General features: G+C 41.2%; 1 protein-coding gene across 3 annotated transcripts in view; it reads left to right on the top strand.

Moving 5' to 3' along the window:
• paqr7b (progestin and adipoQ receptor family member VII, b) overlaps window positions 1-15,152 on the top strand; it is a 17,930-nt gene extending 2,778 nt beyond the window's left edge. For 2 of the 3 annotated variants that reach the window (XM_043717552.1, XM_043717551.1), the window contains exon 3: window positions 10,825-15,152. In XM_043717552.1, coding sequence (XP_043573487.1) covers window positions 10,856-11,914 — 1,059 coding nt within the window. In that variant the 5' untranslated portion in view covers window positions 10,825-10,855 and the 3' untranslated portion in view covers window positions 11,915-15,152. The remainder of the gene's footprint in view (window positions 1-10,824) is intronic. The other variant, XM_043717553.1, reaches the window with a different exon arrangement.
• The last annotated feature ends 8,114 nt before the right edge of the window (window positions 15,153-23,266 follow it).

Below are 23,266 nucleotides of genomic sequence, written 5' to 3' on the forward strand. Positions count from 1 at the left end.
TGTATGGAATGAGCTGCCAGAGGATGTGGTGGAGGCTGGTACAATTGCAACATTTAAGAGGCATTTGGATGGGTATATGAATAGGAAGGGTTTGGAGAAATATGGGCTGGGTGCTGGCAGTTAGGACTAAATTAGGTTTGGATATCTGGTCGGCATGGACGGGTTGGACCGAAGTGTCTGTTTTCATGCTGTACATCTCGATGACTCTGACAGGTGTCTGTCTGTGTGGAGTTTGTACATTCTCCCTGTGTCCCCATGCTGGTTGTTTGAAATAGGAAATAGTAAACTCCCCTGATTTCCCCTCCCTCCCCCTCTATAGTGATGAATACTTTTCCCTTTTCAAATATTTTTCTAGTTATAAGTTATTACATTGTCTTTTCAAGTAGCACATTCCAGATCCTGATTTAAATCCTTATTTTCCCCTTCTATTACTGATCTGCCAATACTTTTACTCCTTACTTATTTCTATTATCATTTTGAACTATTAAATCCAATGCCCCCCTCCTGCACTCCCTTAGACCCATTGGGTCTGTGAACAACATAGTTTGTCTATCCCTCCACATAACTGGTATCCCTCATCTCTACTGCATCATATTTAACAGGGTTGTTCGCTTTCTGTATTTGACAACCACTGAAGAAAATGGGCTCTGACACTCTAGATGACCGCTGCATTTTGAGTCGGCAGAGAAACAGAATTGGCCAAGATTCCTTTCATTTCCATCAGATAGCTCAGGCCACTATCTTAAGGTGGAAAACGTAAGAGACTTATTTGAGTGCTCATCACATCCTCGTAAAATAATTTGCTGCAAAAATAATCATTGCCTCATCTCCCCTCTCCCCACCTTATCCAGATCCAACCCTCCAAACTACCTGTTCATCTTCCTTCCCACTTATCCGGTCCACCCTCCACTCCAACCTATTACCATCACCCCCCACCCGCATTTACCTATTGCCTTCCTAGCTACCTCCCCCCAGCCCCAGCCCCTCCTATTTAACTCTCAGCTCCTTCCCTTTCCTGATGAAGAGCTTATGCCTGAAATATTGACTGTGCTGCTCCTTGGATGCTGCCTGACCTGCTGTGCTTTTTCAGTGCCACACATTTTGATCCTAAAATAATTTACAGTTGAATATCATATTAGCTCATCTTCAGCTTCTTGTGGGAGTTAATTCTTTGAGGAAGGGAGCAAATTGAATACGGGACTTTTTATTATAGTTCATGTAAAACATGGTTGATGCAAAAACAGCCTATTTTGAATGGGTGTGGGTGGGTGGAAACGGCCTGACCTGGAGGATTGGTGGGAACTATTTACATGTATGTTTGCATGGGCCACCTGAACTTGTTTTTCACCTCTTTTTTTTTTTGAGGGTTGGAAAAGTAGTACAAACATAGGGTGAAATGGTAATTCATCACATAATCAGGATAGTGCAAAGATCAGGGACTTTATCCCACACTTTGGACTTTCCCCATCAAACCAGACTTGTGACAGTGGGGTCATGGACCTTCACTATTGGACTGGGGTTCATGAACTGGTGTGGTGGAATCTGAGAGCTCCTAATGCCAGCTGTTCCCCAGGAAACTCTGCCAGGCAGACTCCCAATATGGTAAAAACAAGGACTGCAGATGCTGGAAACCACATTCTAGATTAGAGTGGTGCTGGAAAAGCACAACAGTTCAGGCAGCATCCAAGGAGCAGTAAAATCGACGTTTCGGGCAAAGGCCCTTCATCAGACTCCCAATGTGTCTAATAAATTCACTCATTAGTTTGCATATATCTAAAGTAGATCAAGCTAATAAATTTGCTTTATATGAAAACACATGTCATCTTGTATTCATTTTTGATCAGTCCTTAAAGAACTCATGAGGTACTTTCAGGCTAACAATGCAGCACCCTCATTGAAGCAGAAGTGTGAAGAATCAAGAGAGAGGGGAATGTTTTAAATTTATTTTAATTTTAAGAAATTTGCCTGAGAGATTACACATTACAGTGCTCCCTGCTATTCACTTCCCGCTGTACTTCAAAGTCCTCTCCACTGGTGTTTGACATTAACTAACACCTAAAATTATTAACAGCAATTTTGTACACTTGATATTTTGTGTTTTTGATTAATTAATAAAGTGGTAATATCATTGGACTAGTAATCCAGGGCCCAGGCTAATATTTTGGGTAAAGCAGTTCAAATTCCACCGTTGCAGATTTCTTTCACTAGTTTGGTCAACGTGTGATTCCAGATCCGGAATAATTTGTGTTGAGTCTTAACTGTTTTCTGAAATAGCCTGCAAGCACTTCAGCTCAAAATAATGAGTGCCAGCCTCGCCTCCATTGCCTCAGTCCCATGAAAGAATAGAAGAAAATCAAACCTAGGCATACAGTTTTTCAGTTATTTTATTTGAGAGCAAATGAAAGGTTGGAGTTAGAAAACTAACGTGCAGAGTGAATGATTCTGTGCTTCCAGATTTGCATCACCACCTTAATTCAGAATGTTCTGCATTGCATGATGGTCAGTGTTTTCATGTGTCACAAGTTGCTGAAAATCTTCTGCAAGCTGAGGCATGTGACCATGAGCCTCAGCAGTAAGATACCACAACTTTATTCTCTCCACTTTATGTTCCTCCTATGTCTTTCCTGATCTAACACACTTATCTTGTTGACCCAAGTATTATATTTCTCTTGTGAAAATATGGCTTTATTCCTATTTTTATTAGCACTAAATGAAATGTGTTCAACAATTGTAGTTCTGCCTTAGTCTTGAATTTTTTAAACATTTGAGAGTTTATTTTTCATCGCAAAACAATTGTGTGGATGGGCAGAGACATTATGTATTAAGTGGCAGTGATTAGGTGAAGCAGGTAACTCCAACTAGTTCAACATCAGTTTGTTAATAAAGTAAAACTTCAAACTGATGTTAGCAATGGAAATATTTTGCCAAAGTTTTCAGGAGGATGGAGTCAAGGAGTTCAGCTGACAATTTTAGAGCATCTTTTAGAAGGAGTGGAAAGCTTTAAGGAGGGAATTCAAGATCTAAAGGCACAGCCTCTGATTGAAAGAATAGTAAATAATAAACTATTTCCAGTGGCAGAAGTTTGGTAACCAATGGGCAGAGTTATGGTAAGTGAGAAAAGAACCAGAGGTAATGTTAGGGAAAACATTTTGAATGGCTAGGATTTGGGATGCACTGCCTAACAAGTTCATGAACACAGATTTAGAAGTTGGCTTCAATAGGAAATTGGATAGATTGTTTGAGGGAGGGAAAAAAATGTAAGAATATGGGGAAACAGCAGGGAAGTGGGGCTAGATAGTTTATTTTTCCAATGTGCCAGTCAAAATTTGAGCTGAATGGTTACCTCCTGAGCTGTACAATTCTATAAGTGTGAGAGTTGGCAAGGGATGCAACAGATGCAAACGTGTGATGTTTAGTATGCTTTAAAAACAAGATTTCAGTTTAGTATATAATGACTTGTGATTCAATGGAGCATCTCCACCACTTAGCCAGAATTGTTAGATTTCTAGGCCAGGACTATGGGCCGTGGGAGTTACGTTCATCAGTTACCAAACTGTAATTCCTTACTAAATGCCAAATGGCTTGTGGTAAGACTTGAAGTGTAAGCCTTGAAAATGAGGTCGGGGTGAAAAAGACAGACATAGGTTATTTGGGTTTCATTTTAACATACACAAGGCTGATGTATTATGTAATTTTTAGTAAAGTACCATTGTTTACATGTTAATTTGTAGACAAAGCACTAATATACAATAAACCACAGATTTGTGACCTTGTTGATAAAGATTAAATATTTATCTTGATAGATCCTGTGTCCTCCTTTCATTGTTCCCTGGTATGAACTCTTTCTTTGAATCTGGTATCTTTTGAATTGCTTGTCACTTCTTTTGCGTCACTGTGTCCTGGCATTGGAGACCTTTAGAGAGGTTTATAAAATCATGAGAGGCACGGATAGAGTAAATAGACAAGGTCTTTTCCCTTGGGTGGGTGAATTCAGAACTAGAGGGCAGAGGTTTATGTTGACAGGGGAAAGATATAAAAGGGACCTAAAGGGTAACTTTTTCATGCAGAGGGTGGCATGTGTATAGAATGAGCTGCTAGAGAAAGTGGTGGAGGTTTGTACAATTATAACATCTAAAAGGTATCTGGATGGGTATATGAATAGGAAGGGTTTAGAGGGATATGGGTCAAATGATGGCCAATGGGACTAGATGAATTTAGGATATCTGGTCATAGTGAACGAGTTGGACTGAAGGTTTCCATGCTGTACACCTCTGACTTTATAAATATGCTAATAGCCCAGGTCATTTTGTCCAAAAATATGAAAAATCTTTCTTTCATGCTCTGACTAGCTAATTAATTCTCAGTATTACTTGTTGGGTTAAATTTGGAGAGGAAAAACAGAGTTTTCTCTGCCCTGCTCCTGGTCCTTCTCTGCTGCCATCTTTCTCCTGTCACACACCAGACCCATCCGCTGTAAAAGAATAAAGAACAGTCCAGCACAGGAACAGGTCCCTATGGCCCACCAAGCCTGTGCCAATACATGGCACCTATCTAAACTAAAAACCTTTTGGCTCTATATGGTCCATGTCCCCAATTCCCTGTCTATTTGTATATCTGTCAAGATGCCACTTAAACATTGCTCCTGTATTCGCCTCCAACGCTTCCTTTGTCAGCAAATTCTAGACACCTACCACCCACTGTGCTTTTAAAACAAAGACTTGCCTGTCGTGTCTTCTCTAAACTTCCCCCTTTTACCTTAAACCTATGTGCCCTAATAATTTACATTTTTTTAGACTGAGAAAAAGACTCCAACTATCCATTCTATTCCATCCCCCCTCATAATTTTTGCAATTAGGTCACCTTTTAGCCACCAATGTTCAAGTGAAAACAAACCAAGTTTATCTAATCTCTCGTCACAGTCAATACCCCTCAAACCAGACAATGTTCTGGTAAGCCTTTTCTGTAGCTTCTCCAAAGCCACCACATCCTCCTGGTAGTGTAGTAACTCTCCCTTGTGTATCTCCTCCATTGTGCTTTCTTCATGTCACTCCTCACTGAAATAGTGTATTGGGGCATTGCATTTTTCAAGGGGTGGTTTTGGGAGACGAAGGTTCAAAGCTTGGTTATTGATTTGGGCTGTTTATGTACTCCGAGCTCATGTGCCGCATCATACTAATGAGATGGAGGCGCAATTCTGTTCTGCACCTGATTTACAATTTGCCTTGATCCACCAGGATCAGCTGCAAACCCCACAAAATATCTCCCAACCTCCTTTACCCTTGCAAGTTGGATGAAGACAGATTCTGTCTGAGTAGTCGATTAGCCCTTCTGAGTTCATTGAATAGGATTTTGCCATGGTCCTGATATGGGTGCGTAAAGTGAATTGTGGAACCAAATTTCAATATTAGAATATTTTCAGCAGAAGACTTGAGCAGGGCCTGAAGAGAAAGTGGCACGCACAAAATTATTCCCTTTTAGTCTTTTCTTTGGGAATTGTAACTTTTGGAGAAAACATGTTTTTGAATGTATAGTCTCTGCAGACAATGAGAATGCACAGACATTGTAATGGGCTCAAGTCAGACATGCCATCATATGGATTGTAATATATTTGGTAATTTGCCTGTTGTTGTATGGAGAGGAATAAATTTGTTTACTGACAATTAACTAAGGGCACATAGTTTTCTGCAGTTAATTCAAAGTACAGGAGTCTACCATTCTCTGTACCAACAGTTCCTAGTTCACGTCACTCCTTGCAGTTCCTCCCATGATACCAAACTCCAGTTTTTTACTTCATTAAACTTTGTGTGGTGTTCATGTCAGATGAATAGAATGCTACAAATTCTAAGTTGGTATTTACTATCTGCTAAACCAGTAGCTTGGTGAACCTATAGTTCCTCTTTGCTTTGTCACTGGCAACACCTTTGTCAATCAGAGTCAACTTGCCATCCAGTAGGCATTCCTCTTCTCCTATTGTATAAATTGATAAAATCGTTTGAAATTTGGCATTCTTGTGTTTGTCCTGATGAGTTGAAGAGCAAGAGCAACAATATCAACAGGCTAAAGTTAAGCAAAACACTTGCATCTCTGCATGTCTTTCATGGTCTTGGTACATCCCAAAGTGTCTCACAGACGATTAAAGTACTTTTGAAATTTAGCCACTCATGAAATGTAGGAAAGGTAAGAGCAAATTTGCTGTCAAAAACGGCATCATAAAGATGGCCCTTTTAGATATTGGTTGAGGAATAAATATAGACTGAAACTCTGGGGGAGAATTTCCTTGCTTTTTCTCAACTATTCATGTGAAAAAACAAACCGATTTAACATCTCAACCAAAAGACAGTATCTTAGATTATGTGTTATTGAAGGAGTGTCAGTCTAGATCACGTGCTACAGTTTTTTCTGGTGAAGGGCTTATGCCTGTAACATCAACCCTCCTGATCCCCAGATGCTGCCTGACCTGCTGTGCTTTTCCAGTGCCACACTTTTTTTAGACTCCGACGTAGGGATATGAACCCTTACTATCCAACTCGGGCGTGGTACTATCCAATTGGCAACAGGTGACTTGGACTGGAGCCAGTACCATGTCAACCTGAGATCATTGAGGTGTGTTATTGGATGTTGGTGTCGGGTAGGCTTTGAGTGTTTCAAGAATCAGCTGTTCTGTCTCCTAATTAGAAACATTCATTTCTCAACAATTCAAATACCATTATAGTTTCACTTCTTTCATGTGTAAATCACAAAAAACCTTTTTTTTTAAAAAGGTGCATTCTCAGGTTAACTGTAACACTTGGTGTTAGCTAGACAACATAGTTTGTGTTATGGTGAACCAGTTTCAATTGTGCTGCTTCATAGTTGTTTATCTTCCCTCACTCAGTGGCTGCCTCATTGTTCAGGATTTCAGCTAATTCATCAAGGGATTCAATGAGGGTGTCTGCCTTGCCCCAGTGTTTTTTTTTCAAAATGCTAAATGTGATCACTTCTGCAAATTCTGTGAAAATTGTTTTGAAGTGTTCAACCCTGTTCTCCGTTTATTGGTTTGTCATCTAAGGGTGTCAAGAACTTTTCACAGTACTGCTTTTTAATTTGGCCCATGTTATTTCTGTTCCTTGCCTCTCCCTTTCTTTTTTTAAAAAGAATTGTTGTCCATGCCTTTGACCTCTGGACTTCCCAAAGCACTTTACAAACAATGAATTTCTTTTGAAGTGTGGTCACTTTGAGTTTGAAAATGTGGAAGCCAACCTACACTCAGCCAACTCCCACAAAAAGCTATCTGGTAATGAACAGATGTCCTGTATTTATAATGTTGATAAATATTGGCAAGGACACAAAGCATAATTCCCCTGCCCTTTTGAAATAGAGCCTTTAGCACCCACAGAAGCAGGCAGATAGGGCCTGAGTTGAATAGTTCGTTCAGGAGATGACATCTCTGGTAAGACAGGAGTACGGCACGGTGGCACAGTGGTTAGCACTGCTGCCTCACAGCGCCAGAGACCCGGGTTCAATTCCCGCCTCAGGCGACTGACTGTGTGGAGTTTGCACGTTCTCCCCGTGTCTGCGTGGGTTTCCTCTGGGTGCTCCGGTTTCCTCCCACAGTCCAAAAGATGTGCAGGTCAGTTCAATTGGCCATGCTAAATTGCCCGTAGTGTTAGGTAAGGGGTAAATGTAGGGGAATGGGTCTGGGTGGGTTGCGCTTCGGCGGGGCGGTGTGGACTTGTTGGGCCGAAGGGCCTGTTTCCATACTGTAAGCAATCTAATCTAATCTATGTCGAAATGTTAACTTCTACTTTTTACGCTGCTGAAACTTGAGGTATCTAGTCACGATGCTCTGGACATTGAGTGTGGGGTCAGCTTAATGGACCACTTGATCTTAACCTGCCTGTTTATTTCATGTGTGAATGTTTGTGATCTAAATGGGTGTATTTCAGTGATCCCTTGGCTGGCTTCCTACCTTGCACTCTGAAAATATTTAAGACTCATTCAAAACTCTGCTACCCATTTTGTAACTGTCCATTCCCCCTGTATTTGATTTCAGCCCTGGCAACACCTTGATTTTTAAGATTCTAATGTTTGTTTATAAATTCCTTCATGATTGCTCGCCCCACCTTGCCTCTGTAACCTCCTCCAGCCTTACCACCAACCATAGAGCTAAGATTCTCCACATCCCTGGAATTAAATGCTGCACATTATGTGGAGGAGCTGGTGTTGGACTGGGTGGACAAAATTAAAAATCACACAACACCAGATTATGGTCCAACAGATTAATTTGGAAGTATTAGCTTTCAGTGCACTGCTCCTTCTCGAAAGCTGGTGCTTCCAAATAAACCAGTTGGACTATAACCTGGTGTTGTAATTTTTGAACTTGCTACACACTGGCAGTTGTGCCTTCAGTAAGTTGGGCAATAAGTATTGGAATTCCTTCCCGAAACATCTGCACTTTTGTTTAAAGATGCTCATTAAACTATAAAAATTTAAGATTATGATTACCTGTCCCAATGCTTGTTAGTGATTTGTGTTAAATTTTTATTGGTAACACTCCTGTGAACCACTTACTTGAAGTATTATAAATGCAAATTATAGTCGGGAACTGTCTGGTTGTCATCCTTGTAACTCTATTTCAACAGGTTTGAAGTTGGTTTCATTGCCAGCTCTAGTACAATGTGTCTGTGTCAGTAAAGCTTCCTGTGTGCACCATCGTGGTGAAATTGGAAATCACACAACACCAGGTTATAGTCCAACAGGTTTATTTGGAAGCACTAGCTTTCATTGCACTGCTCCTTCAAAAGGTGGTTGATGAAGGAGCGTCCATCCAACATGGTGTTGTGTGATTTTAACTTTAAAATACGAGGAAGAGAGTTCTGATGTCCTGATTTTCTATGATGATTCGTAGTTGCAGTGTACATGTTTATCAGAATAAGTACATGCAACTTAATGGATTATGAAGCACTTTGGCTCATGTCAATTTAGTGAGGAAAAATTCTTCTACACTTTTCCATCAAGTATACTCCGGGCAAGTAAAACTGCAGAACTCTTTAGGTGTTCCACTAATACTGTCTCAGACCTACCTAATGACGATTGGTTCTATATGCAGTGATATTTTTTCATTTCCAATATCATCAGATCTTTTGGGTTGGGATGAGATTGCAAAGCTCTCAGACTTCTTTCTTATCACCTATTCCCAGTTGGATTTGGATCTAGGTTTGTTTGCAAATCTGTTTGATGTAGAATCATTAAACCAAGAGGTTTTCTGCATAATAAGTACTAAGATCTTGCTTTCTTAAATCCTTCTGTAAAACTGCATAAACATTTTCAATATAATGACACAGTCACAAAAAAAATGTTTATTTTGTTTGAGTTTAACAGTGAATACCAATTGGGATACTGGTTTGGAAGGGTTAATTAACTGGCTGATGCAAGAGAGATGAATTATCACCAGCAAATTGTGCTGATTCATTCCTGGAGATGTATCTGAGATTTGGCTCTGCTGCAACTTGATCAGCAGCATCAACCAGTGCTTGTCTGGTGTCATGGAGCCTGTCTAAGCAGGCAATGACATAAAATGAACAAAAGGGTGCTAGTTATGTTAATGTAACTGATTAATTGTTAAAGGGGTCTTGATGATGAGGGTCCATTAACCATCCCAGCGATAATGTCAAAGACATGAAGAAAATGAACTTCTGGAGCTGAGCACTTTGCCCACCTTTACCTCCCTTCATAGTGGCACAGGATGGAGGGAATGGTAACACGTTAGATTTGGGACAGTGTGCTTCGAAACTCTCTACTTGAAAGCTGCTTGATGGTTTCGGGCCATCTGTAGCCCACTGTTGGATCCTAATATTTAAACTCACTTTTGGTTTTCACTCAAACTGCTAAACTAGGTAGCATGCCTTGTGGGGGATGGGTCACAAGACAGGATTTTGAGATTGAGAGCTCCAAGGCAACAATGGTGTCCCAGTGAATCCTCTCATTTTTAAATGGTTGGTGCAGACTAACTGAGCAATCTGAGAGGCCTGATGCTTGCTGCAAAAAAAGTGAGCACTTAAAACAAAAAAATCTTGTATGGTTAACATTTCTTTTGCTTCCTTTTCTGCCTGCACCCCACTCCACCCTTCTGCCAGTCAACATTGCAATTTCGAGCCTTGGAATGTAGTCACAGCAGGAGGTAGTTTGAGCGGTACCATACCCTGCCCTCAGCAGACAAAAACTGACAAAAAAGCTCCAGACTACTTTGATTGGTAATGTTTTTCAAAGGACCCCTGATGGAGATAAGCTGTTATATACTTGATGACATAATACAATTGATCCATTTTCTGATCTAATGCTGTCAACAAATTCAAACAGAATCATTTATGACATGCAGGGTAGGAACAGGCATATGGTTTAACCAGTCCACACTGATGTGAATCCATCACTCGCACTTGCTTTTTCTTGTCCTACACTCCATGTAACCTTACCTTTCTTCATGTGCTTTATTTAGCTGATACTTTAAATGTGTCTACGTTATTTTCCTCAACTGTCTTGTTTTGTGAGTTTAACACTGTTGCTCTGTGTAAAGATGTTGCTTCTAAATTTCCTCTTAATTTGTTTGTGGGATTTTGCTGTGCAGAAATTTCCTATGATACCACAGTTAAGGTACTTCAGCAATGTGCATATGGATGTGAATGTACCCTGGGATGTCCTGAGGCCCCATATGGTACTGCATGTTCCCCTGAAATGAAGTTTGTGTTCAGCCTTAGAGTTAGCACCCGTTGTTTTTGATTGGGTTATGCTCACATTATTCCTTCATGATCCTATTAACTTGTTTTTTTTTTGTTTTGTGTTTAAAAGTCTAGATCTTGCAACAGTCCCCAGTGTGACAATGGCAACAGTGGTGATGGATCAGATTGGCAGACTCTTCATCAACATCCAGCAGATCCGTCAGATCCCCAGCATGGTGGAGCAGTCCATCCCTAGTATGCCGTGCCCCGTGAAGGATTCTGAAGTGCCACAGATATTTCGGGAGCAGTATATCTACTCTGGCTACAGGCCTGTAAAACAGAGTTGGCGCTACTACTTCTTCACCTTGTTCCAGCGGCACAATGAATCTGTCAATGTTTGGACCCACCTTATTGCTGCGCTGGTCGTCCTCCTCAAATTACAGAAGCTGTCCGAGACAGAGGAGTTTTTGTCTGATCCCCATGCGCTGCCACTATTGATCCTTCTCCTCTCTGCCTTCACATACTTGACTTTCAGTTCCTTGGCCCATCTCTTTCACTCAACCTCTGAATTTGCCCACTATTCCTTCTTCTTCTTGGACTATGTTGGCGTGGCCATCTATCAATATGGTAGTGCATTGGTCCATTACTACTACTCTGTTGAAGAGGAGTGGTACCACATTATTAAGCCTTTCTACCTCCCAATGGCTACCATTTTGGCTTGGCTGTCCTGTGTGGGATGCTGCTACTCAAAATCCAATGCTAAGGTGCTGTGCCCTTGGACACGCAAACTCTACCAAGTAGTGCCAGCAGGGCTGGCCTACATATTAGACATTAGCCCTATAGTGCACCGAATAAATAATTGCTATTCCTCTGGTTGCACCGATGACACCATTTGGTACCATTCAGGCCAGATCATCTTCTTCCTCATTAGTGCTCATTTCTTCTCTTGCCCTCACCCAGAGAAGTGGTTCCCGGGGAAGTGTGACATTTTCCTGCAGGGGCATCAGATTTTCCACGTGTTCATTGTCCTGTGTACCCTGGCCCAACTGGAAGCTGTCCATTTGGATTATAAAAACAGACAGCACTTCTATCAGATTTGGCACAGAGATTCCACATGGTCTGTGATCACCAGTTTTGTACTCCTTATCTCCTTCAGCATTGCCACAATGCTTTACATGAGGCACCTCATTAAAATCAAACTGAGCCACAAGGAGAAATGAAGATTGTCACTTCCCGATTTATTATCTTCAACATTTAGGACATTTTCAACTTTGTGTGTGGTTGAAGGGAGAAGAGGGAAGGGTGGCTCTATCCGTTGGGTGGTGGAATGGGGATTTTTATTCTTGGCTTGAACTTGACCTCAATTTGTTTTGCAGTGAGACAAAATAACATGTTCCAAAGTTGCTATTACATAAACAAAATTGTCATGTTAGTGAAGCTCTGTTGCTGAACATTCAGCTTCAGATGTGAACTCAGTGCTGGTTCAAACCACATGTTCTGTTATAATTGATTTGTTCAACAAGTGTTGCTGTGTCAAGTTCAGACAACGAGTGACTTTTGGCCTTGTGTTATTCAATATGGCGTGCCTAACTATGCCTGAATATCAAAAGTGGGTCTGAATTTAATTATTTAACCGAGCAACAATTCCTTGGCCTGTTCACTTAACTTGTCCAACTTTACTCAACTCCGGATGCTGGAAATCTAAAATAGTTCTGGAGAAACTCTGCAGGTCTGGCAGCATCCATAGGGAGAAAGCAGAGTCAACTTTTTGAATCCTGTGATCCATCTTCAAAACTTGTTCTTCAGGAAGAAGGGTCATTGAAATCTGAAACATTCATTCTTGTTTTCTCTCTACCGACCCTGTGAGACCTGCTGTGTTTCTCCAGCATTTTATTAATTTCCGTGCTTTCTTTAGGTCATATTCAATATTTCCAACTATCCAGAGTTATACTCAAACTGAATAATTTGGCTGATTGACTGATGAAATGCTTTAATGTGTACCAAAGCGAACATTTCAGATTGGTCAAGAAGTTTGCACATTGTCGTGTCATGCTGATCCGTGAGTGATAATTAGTGGTCACCTCCCAATGGTACCTTTTTAATGGTAGAAATGAAATAACATTGGCAAAGCATCCCTGCCAGAATCAGTGCAGCTCCTTTTCTGCTTCTCAACCATTTGGATGTTTCAATTCCATACCAGTGCGTCCCATTCAACTCCTGATTAGCTGACTTGGAGATTTTTTCAGTGACATTGTCCACTACATTTGATATCATTGCAAGCTCAGTTGGTGTAATGTCAGTAGAGGTAGAAAGGAGATTTCCTGATAAACTCCATTAGATTTTCTACACGATTAGAAAATCTTTCAAAAGTCGGTGTACAGTTTGCTAAGTGCTGTTTTCTACCATTTAATGCCAGATATCTTCGACAAATTGTGTTGTTTGTTTGCAATGCTTTACTATTTGAGGCACCTTAGGACAAAAGATTAAATATACTTGCATTTGTGTAGAGTCTGTCATGATCGCATGATGTCCCTCTGTATCCAATTTGAAATTCTTTTAATGAACTGTTGTTGCTCTGATAAATTAGCAAACGTGTATCTAACTTGGATAAAGCACAAACAAATTAGATGATAACAATTAGGGACGTTGGTTGAAACATACAGTATTGGCCAAGATACTGGAGAAAACTCCCTTCTCTACTTTGAAATAATGAAATGGATTGATTATGCCCTCCTGAGACAGTAGGAAAGGTCTCAGTTTAACAATGAAATGATCTCTTCATTTCAACATACCATGAATCCAGAATTGAGAGTATTAGCATACATTTGGAGTAGGATTTGATCCCATGGTCTCTTGATTTGAGGAAAAAGTATTACTTACTAAGCCTTGGATGATCAGGGTGCAGGTTTAAGATCTAACAGTATTGCAGTAAGAAATTGTCACACGTACCAAATAAATTATGCTGCTTATTGCACAAATAGTGAAAGCTAGTTAATTTGTGGTTCAGAAGTGTAGATTTGATTCCCATTCCAGCTGAAGTAGATATATGACCTTCCTGCTCATCTCACCACTAAGGGTGGAAAGCAATGCCAAGACATTCTTGAGAAAAAATGCCAAGGAAACATCTCCATGATGAAGCAACATCAGATAATGGGCTACAGACCTGCCTTTGGTCAGAGCACACATGAATGAACATAGGAGACCTCCAGTTGGTGAATGAAGTCTATTGCAAATGGACCCGTTCTTAATTGGATATGAACGGTGTTGAGTATCTGTGAATGTTCCAAGAGAAATTAATCCATTTGGTGCTGTCTTCCGTGAGCTAAGTGCTGACTTAAGTAGAGATGCTGCCTCTTGTTCCTCATTCCTTAATGCATCATTTTGTTGATGCCCTATTCCTTTGTTGGAAAGTAAAGTGAATTGTGGGCTTTGGCTCTTTCTCTAATAGTCACTTTCAGGAGTGGCAAGGGAACAAATGGAGAGTACATTGATGACGTAAACATTTTTCAGCCTCTCCACTCGTACTTACCCTAAAATAAAAGTTTATTTAAGCCCATTTTTCTGGCCATAGGTATTTTGTAAAGTTCTATTGCAAGTCAGTGAATCATCCCCTCTGTAAAATACTTGTTTGTCACTGAAATATTTTGGGGGAAAAGATGAACTTATTCCTGTAATTTTCTGACCCAATGATCACCAGGCTAGTGATGATGGGGCTGAGCAGCTGCTAACCTAATGAAATGCTCAACATTAACATCAGTTGCGCTTTTAATGGATGTAAGGACCTATTTAGACCGCATTACCAAAGTGAATACCTGGTCAGCTATCTGTTAGAATCCGTATTGCAGGTACTGTGTAATTCTTAGTAGGGCTGTAGCAGATTGGCAAGAATTGACCTGCATATTTGGATTTAACCCGGTCCCTATTCAAAATGCATTTTTTTTAAAAAGGAAAGCCACACAAAAGCCTTTTATTTTCTGTTGATTCTGACCTAGCTTTGCTAAAGGCAGGGTTTATGAGTAGTTGGCAAATCTCGAGAAACTTTCTCCAACAATTGATCTTTAAAAGAGCGGAGGCTGTGAATACAGGTTGTCATGGAGAGCAGTTGAGAATTGGCCCTGAGGGGATAGGCCATCTTCAAAGCCTCCATCTTCAACAGTAACCAGATCCTGTGAAATGGTGTAAACTTGTATATCCCTTTCCCCAGCTGCTGGTGCTGCTAATGGCTGTCAGCCAAAATGGACTGAGCCAGCATTCTGCATCATTCTGATGTGCTGCACCAGTTCTGATGAACACAGATGAGGGAGAATGACATTGGAAGAATAATGAGATAAATATGTATGACAGCAAGGATGGAACTTTGGTTGAATATGTTCTGACCAGGTGAGGAGGGCTGACACCACTATCTTTTCAACTTCATGAGTTGGTTGTAATAAACATTTAATTTCTTTTTAACACGTAGCTGTACCTTTTCTAGTTATTATTTTACTGTCAGGAATAAGGCAGCAGGGGTTTCTTGAGAAAGAGTGACCTTATTCAATGCTGATCCTGAGAGAAAATTAAATAAGATGCAACATCGAACGTGTGGCTCTTGTGTAGTCACATGACCCTTTCGTAAATAGGTACAAAGTTAAAAGGGGTTATAGTCCAGTAGAAAAGAAAGTGTTATAGTTTTATGGTGTCCTTGAAGTGTAAACTTTTTTTAAAACCTGAAATAGTGATTGGTTGATTTTTGCTTCTTGGAATATCAACAGTAGCAAAGTCTGCACTGACTTTTAAAGTTTCAGCTTCCTTTGCCTGTTTAGAATTTATTGATCACCACCTTTATTAAACAATGAAAAAACCAATAACACTACCACCTCTGCTTTGAGGAACAGAGTTCCAAAATTACACAAACCTTTTGGGGAAGAAAACAAATCTTCATCTCTATAATAAAAGGATGGCTCTGAAGTTTAAAATAATGCTTACTAGTTCTAGACTCCCCTTACAAGAGGAAATGTTCTTTTTAATGTCCACCTTATTAACACCCTTCATGAACTTATACACTTCACCCTTTGCTCTTCTAAACTCCAGTGAAAGAACAGCCTGGTACCAACCTAGAAAGCCTCTTCTGAAACACCTCCAATGCATTTACATCCTTGAACAAGCAGACCAGACCTGCGTTCAGTATTCAAAATGTGATCTCCTCAATATCCTGTGAACTGAAGCATGACCTCACTTCACTAGTCAATTCCTTTTGTAATAAAGGATAGCATTCCATTAGCCTTCCTAATTACTTGCTGTATCTGCATATAACGTTTTGATGCATGAAATAGAACATGTAGATCTCTCTGTGCTTCAGAATTCTGCAAACATTCTCCATTTAAGTAACACTTCCTTAATTCTTCCTGCTGAAGTGAACAACTTCATGTTTTCCTACATTGTTCCACCTACTGGACATCTACCCACTCATTCAACGTATTTATATCAGTCTTCAACTTTGTTATGCCTTCTTCACCATTTGTACTTTGTTTTATCTGCAAGTTCAGCTTCCATGCCTTTGATTCCCCTCATTAATATATATTGCAAAAAGCTGAAGCCTCAGCACTGAAACTTGGGACATGCCACTTGTCACAGCATACCAATCAGAAAAACACTATATATATGCTGTTACAGCTAGGCAGGTGTTTTTCTTCGTGAAGTGTTTTGAGGACTGCATCTTAGTTTCAATTCCCTTGCTCAATCAAAGAAGTCCCTTGAAGTTACAGCTGGATGCATATTCTCTGTCTGCTCAAGTTTTTGCTTTCAGGGTTATATTATTGCGGGTGAGGTTCCATCTTTCGCATGTCAAAATTCTCATCATGGTGCAAGTCGAAATAGGAGATAAGGGCTTTTTCTTGCCTCGGGCAAAAACGTTAATTTTATTTCAGGTTATCTATCTTTTGTTTAAAACTGAAATTGCTGGAAAAGCTCAGCAGGTCTGGCAGCACCTGTGGAGAACAATCCGAGTTAACTCAACTGGGTCACCAGACCTGAAATATAAACTCTAATTTCTCTTCACAGATGCTGACAGACCTGAGCTTTTCCAGCAACTTCTGTTTTTGTTTCTGATTTACACATCACAGATCTTTCGGTTTTTATCTTTTATTTAATCCATGTCAGTTTTGTGAAACGTCACCAACCTCTGTGGGTCAGGTAACACCTGTGACCTTTTTTACAAAGAAAATTTACAGCCCAGGAACAAGACCTTCGGCCCTCCAAGCCTGAGCCGATCCAAATGTACTCTCTAAACTTGTTGTCCAATTCCTAAGCATCTGTATCCCTCTGCTCTCCACCTACTCATGCATCTGTCCAGACACATCTGAAATGAATCTACCATGCCTGCCTCCACTACCTCTGCTGGCAACGCTTCCAGGCACCTACCACCCTCTGCGTAAAGTACTTGCCATGTATATCCCCTGAAACTTTTCACCTCTCGCTATGAAAGCGTGACCTCTCTTTATTGCATCCTTCACCTTGGGAAAAAGCTCATCTCTATCTACCCTGTCTCTGTCAATGCTTTAAGTCAATATCTTTTTAAGTCAATGTTTTTGGTCCCTTTTTACAACTATTCCATGACAGTCAAAATTGAGGACAGAGTTCATGGTTTAGAATCATAGAATCCTTACTGTGTGGAAACAGGCCATTCAGCTCATCGAGTCCACACCAACCCTCCAAAGATCATCCCACCCAGACCTATCTCTGTAACCCTGCATTTCCCATGGCTAATCTATCTACAAGGCAATTTATCATAGCCAATGTGCCTAATCAGCACATCTCTGAACTGTGAGAGGAAACCAGAGAACACAGAGGAAACCCCCCCAGACATGGGGAAAATGTGCAAGCTTCACACAGACAGTCATCCAAAGGTGGAATCAAACCTGGATCCCTGGCACTGTGAAACAATAGTGTTAATCACTGAGCCACGTTTGAAGTTATCAAGCTCAACGTTGAGTCCTGAAGGCTGTAAAGTATTTAAATGGAAAATGAAATGCTATTCTTTCAGCTTGTGCTGGGTTTTCCTGGGCCACTGCAGAATGCCGTGATCAGAAATTTGAGCGTAAGAGCAAGTTGACGCTTGTTTCCACAGTTGCTGGACTTTAAAATTCTGGCACAGGTGACAATGTGCAGTGTATGTTTTAAAATCCATTTTTTACATTAGATTGTGTGATGGAGTGGCCAGTAAATGACACTGACACAAACAGCTGTAACCATGAAAGGACTCTGAGCTGTGAGTAACTGTTTTCATTTCTATTAAACGTACAGCCCATTCATTGTTATATTCAGAATCCCATTGCCAATATTTTACACAAATGTAAGTTAAAACAAATCCTGTTTCAGCTGCAGACCATAAGATACAGGAGCAAAGTTAGGCTTTTCATCCGATGGAGTCTGTTCCAGCTTTCAATCATGGCTGATATGTTTCTCAACCCCATTCTGCATTTCTCAACTTGCCTTCTTGCTGTAACCCTTACTAATCAAGAACCGGAGATAAGCTCATTTCCTGTACTGTAATGGAAACCTCAAGCCATTCCCCTGGAACTGTAAATTGTTCTGTTCACCAGTGGAAAGTTCTAGTAATGAGCTTAAAAGGAATGGGTGAATAAGCAGCAGTCCTTGTCCTTCAGCTGAACTGTTCGGATTCACTACTCTGCTCACTGTCCTTCCACTTTCCACTCTTTGTAAATTTAAGCTCATGAAAATTCCTACCAATTTCCATTCATTGATCATTGGTTTTGCTTGCTAAACTGCATTTACACCTGGTGTGCTGCAAGGCTGTGCTGTAATGGAGTACTCTCTGCTTTCTTGAATGAGTTCAATTCCAACAACACTCCAGAATCTTGACATTATCTTGGACAAAGCAATTCACTTGATTAGCATCTCATCCACCACGTTCACAACTTCACTGTTCATTCCCTTTATCATTGATGGGGCAGTACCAGATGTATTGCAGCAATTCACTCAACATCTTTGACAGCACTCTATTTAGCTGCTCCTTAAAATATATTTAATGGAATAACATTGGTCAGCTGTCCCAATATCTCTGTGACGTGTCAAAGGTTATCTCAATACTTCCGTGATGGTGATGTTTTTACAATATCAAAGGCACAATGTAAACACAATCAGTGCTGAACACAAAGTCCAGTATTTAGCAGAATTATTTTACAGTTTTGTAAATGACTGAATTTACGTCAGATGTCCTTAGAGCAGAGAGAAATAAGGATAGAATTAATAGAGACATTTAAAATTGTTGTGATGGGACTTCCAGCAGCCAATGGTGACTGTGGGGAGGGTAGTTGAATGGATTCTGGATAGGGAAAGAAAATGTCTTTGGTCGAAGAAAGGCTGATGAAGGGAGAGAAGACAGATAAAGGATTCCTAAAGGAGCATTCCTGAAGAAGGGCTCATGCCTGAAACGTCGATTCTCCTGCTCCTTGGATGCTGCCTGACCTGCTGCGCTTTTCCAGCAACACATTTTTGGCTCTGATCTCTAGCATCTGCAGTTCTCACTTTCTCCTAGTTGATTTTAACCTACTGCAAATCCTATTACAAGGATGCCTTCCTTGAAGAAGCTCTCTTCCTCCCTCTACAAGGATTTCAGTGAGTCCCTCTCTCACTGCATACCCCAGGTCATCTCCTCTGCCCAGAGACAATTCCTGAAGAAGGGCTCGTGTCCGAAATGTCGATTCTCCTGCTCCTTGGATGCTGCCTGACTTGCTGCGCTTTTCCAGCAACACATTTTCAGCAAAGGATTCCTAAATCCAATATAACCCACAGGTTTTGTTCCCTGTGGGTATTATAAATAATTCTTAGTTTATCCTTAATTTCCCTTCATGTTTATAATGACCCAATACAAATGGAATAAAGAATCTCTGCTTCATGATCTTTGGTTTTCCCATGTGTTTAAATTTTCTGTTACATTTCTGACATAGTCAACACGATTCCATTACACAGGCATGAAATCTTGGTGGAAGGGGGTGAAAGGCGCCTGGCCAAGATAGAGTGGACGGTGGAGGAGTTGAAACTGGTAATGATCATGAGAGAAGTCAAAGCTGCTCCAGGATCATTGGAGTCACAGGTATTGGCAGGAGTAATCTGAACTGGTGCGTTGAATAACCAGGACAGTAGAGAGGGTTGTAAAACGAAAATAGAAGGGTAGGGTTTGGGAAAGGGGAAACATACGTTTTCAAAGCAAAAGGATATGGTGGCATTTCAGCACAGCTATTTAGATAATGATACCCAGTTTCGAATAGGAATTCAGCTACTTTCAATTGCCCACCAAACAGGGACCAACAGAGACACAATAGCCCATTGAACTCCCACAGTTTCAATTCCAGATCTGATACCGGTCAGGCAAAATTAATAAAAATTGTGGTATCTTTAATCAGATGACTGACCAGGGAGAGGACAAACCCTTACCTGGATGCAGGGAGTTGTGGCTGATGCCTTGCCCTTGCTAACGCCTCATATCAAAGACAGCATTCTGATCGCCATTTCCTATGGTATTTGGAATAAGATTCAGCAGAATGTCACCAATACACCTGTGAGTGAGGTCTCAACCAGATAGTCACCTTTCCTATCTACCTTGGAGTCATGGAGATGTACAGCACAGAAACAGACCCTCAGTCCAACTTGTCCATGCCAACCAGATAGTCTAACCTAATCTAGTCCCATTTGCCAGCACTTGGCCCATATCCCTCTAAACCCTTCCTATTCATATACCTACCCAGATGCCTTTTAAATGTTGTAATTGTACCAACCTCCACCACTTCCTCTGGCAGCTCATTCCATACATGCACCACCCTCTGCATGACAAAGTTGCCCGTTTTCATGTCTCTTGCATGAAAAATTTTCCCCCCTCACCCTAAACCTATGTCCTCTAGTTCTGAACTCCCTCACCCCAGGGAAAACATAAGAACCTCAGTAATCTTCAACTGATTTACATGTGCAGCAGCAGACTGCACCTTTACTGGAAAGTCTAACACCCACCAATGCACTGCCAGCTGATGAAGGAGTCCAAACAGTAACTGTTGAGATGCTGGAAGAAGATAGAATCTGTTATTGGCTGGTGCATTGACAAGGAGAGAGAGAGAGAAAAGCAACTCATCCTTCCTAACAAGCTCAAGTATCAAGTTTTGGCAGCACTTCATGGTCAGGCAAGACACAAAGTGATGGAAAAGACAACTATCTGACCAGAGAGAGGTCTTACTGGCCCAGGATGACTGAGATGTATGTGGCCAAAGCAGGGAAGTGACTTTGAACCAGCATGGGATCTCTGTTCACCAAGGGACCTCTAGGGGTATTTGCAATGGATTTTATGGTCCTTGACCCCAGTAGAAACTGGACTGAGCATGTTCTTGTACTTAGACTTTTTTCACCAAGTTAATGCAGGCCATTCTCATCCAAGGTCAAAGGGCCTCAACTTTAATCTGAATGTTTCATTTGTCTATTTTAATGCTTCAAGTCAGAGTCACAGTGATTAGAAGTGTAACTTTGAGAACAAAGTCCTACAGGCACTTTGCAAGCTCTATGGCATTGCCAACATCTGCTCTGACTTGTAACACCCAGAGAGTAATGAACAGTGTACCTGCACTCTGCATGAACATCTATGTCAGGGCCTTGAGAATAAATAGAAGTGGCCTGGATTATTCTGATAGCACCTCACACTCATTCATGGTCTATTTTCCACACACTCTGTCCTTTTGATGAGACACAGTGCTTCCTATGGCCTATCCCCTTTGGCTCACCATCCCCATGGGCTCCCTATGCCTTCTGATAAGAGATGCCTGAGCATCATACGAGGTTAAACCAGATGTTCAAGATGGTGTCCTAGAGGACTGAGAGAGAACCACTGAGAAGAAAGACATTGACTGATCACAAGAGCTGATCTTCCAATTGACATCAGGGCATTTTTCCAAAATTGGGATATCAGGGATCAGAGGAAGATACAGGATGTGTGGGACCCTGAAACCTACAGAGTCATCTGGACTCAGTCAGCCAAGTTGTTGAACCGATAGCTAGGAGGCAGCCTCAGGTAATAGCTCAGAGAGGGAGAGGATTTGCTGAAGGCCAGGAGTCTGGTGGATGATGAGGAAGCAAGAAGCTCAGTCAGGGATTTTGCAAAACCTGAAGTGTCAGTGCGTGATGTTCAAGAGGGGTGGAGCCGGACAATGATGCATATTATTCCCATGTCAGAAAATGGCTTAAAGAGAAATCGTCAGGAGGCAGAAACTGAAGCTGCATGTGCTGCTGATGTCTGGAGCATTGATTGACCTAGATCCCAATGTTGGTGATCTTCCACAAAGCCCAGAGCCCTTGGAATGTACCAACATAGATAGGAGACTGGAGCAAATGCTAGATATCATCCCAATTTTTACCATTTGCCATGATCAACGATGCAAGAAGAGAAAGAGCCACCAACGTGGGCTTGAACTTTCTAGCCATCATGCCAGAACTGAATCTACTAATCATGCAATTGCTTGACAGTCACTGTGTGCTATGTAGTTGTCGAGACGATGCATTTCAAGCAGGGAAGTGTGCAATGGGACCTCCAGCAGCAGGTGGCAGTGATATGGGAGGGCAGTTCTCACTGGATAAATGGGCTAATGAAGGGGGAAGCAGATAGACAAAGGGTTCATCAGCCCAATGTAACATACAGGGTTTGTCCCAAACAGACAGGGTTTGTTCCAAACAGACAGGGTTTGTTCCATGTTTGGTTTGGTTAAGAAAAAGAAGGAAGCATATGTCAGGTATAGACAGGATAGATCGAGTGAATCCTTAGAAGAGTATAAAGGAAGTAGGAGTATACTTAAAAGGGAAATCAGATGGGCAAAGCGGGGACATGAGATAGCTTTGGCAAATAGAATTAAAGAGAATCCAAAGGGTTTTTACAAATATATGAAGGACAAAAGGGACTAGGGAGAGAATAGGGCCCCTCAAAGATCAGCAAGGCGGCCTTTGTGTGGAGCCACAGATAATGGAGGAGATACTAAATGAATATTTTGCATCAGTATTTACTGTGGAAAAGGATATGGAAGATATAGACTGTAGGGAAATAGATGGTGACATCTTGCAAAATGTCCAGATTACAGAGGAGGAAGTGCTGGATGTCTTGAAACGGTTAAAGGTGGATAGATTCCCAAGGACCTGATCAGGTATACCCGAGAACTCTGTGGGAAGCTGGAGAAGTGATTGCTGGGCCTCTTGCTGAGATAATTGTATCATCGATATTCACAGGTGAGGTGCTGGAAGACTGGAGGTTAGCAAACGTGGTGCCACTATTTAAAAAGGGCAGTAAAGACCAGCCAGGGAACTATAGACCAGTGAGCCTGACCTCGGTGGTGGGCAAGTTGTTGGAGGGAATCCTGAGGGACAGGATGTACATGTATTTGGAAAAGCAAGGACTGGTTAGGGATAGTCAACATGGCTTTGTGCGTGGGAAATCATGTCTTACAAACTTGATTGAGTTTTTTGAAGAAGTAACAAAAAGGATTGATGAGGGCAGAGCAGTAGATGTGATCTATATGGACTTCAGTAAGGCATTCGACAAGGTTCCC

This window comes from Chiloscyllium plagiosum, chromosome 27 (assembly GCF_004010195.1).
Source record: "Chiloscyllium plagiosum isolate BGI_BamShark_2017 chromosome 27, ASM401019v2, whole genome shotgun sequence".
In the NCBI taxonomy this organism is placed as follows: Eukaryota; Metazoa; Chordata; class Chondrichthyes; order Orectolobiformes; family Hemiscylliidae; genus Chiloscyllium; species Chiloscyllium plagiosum.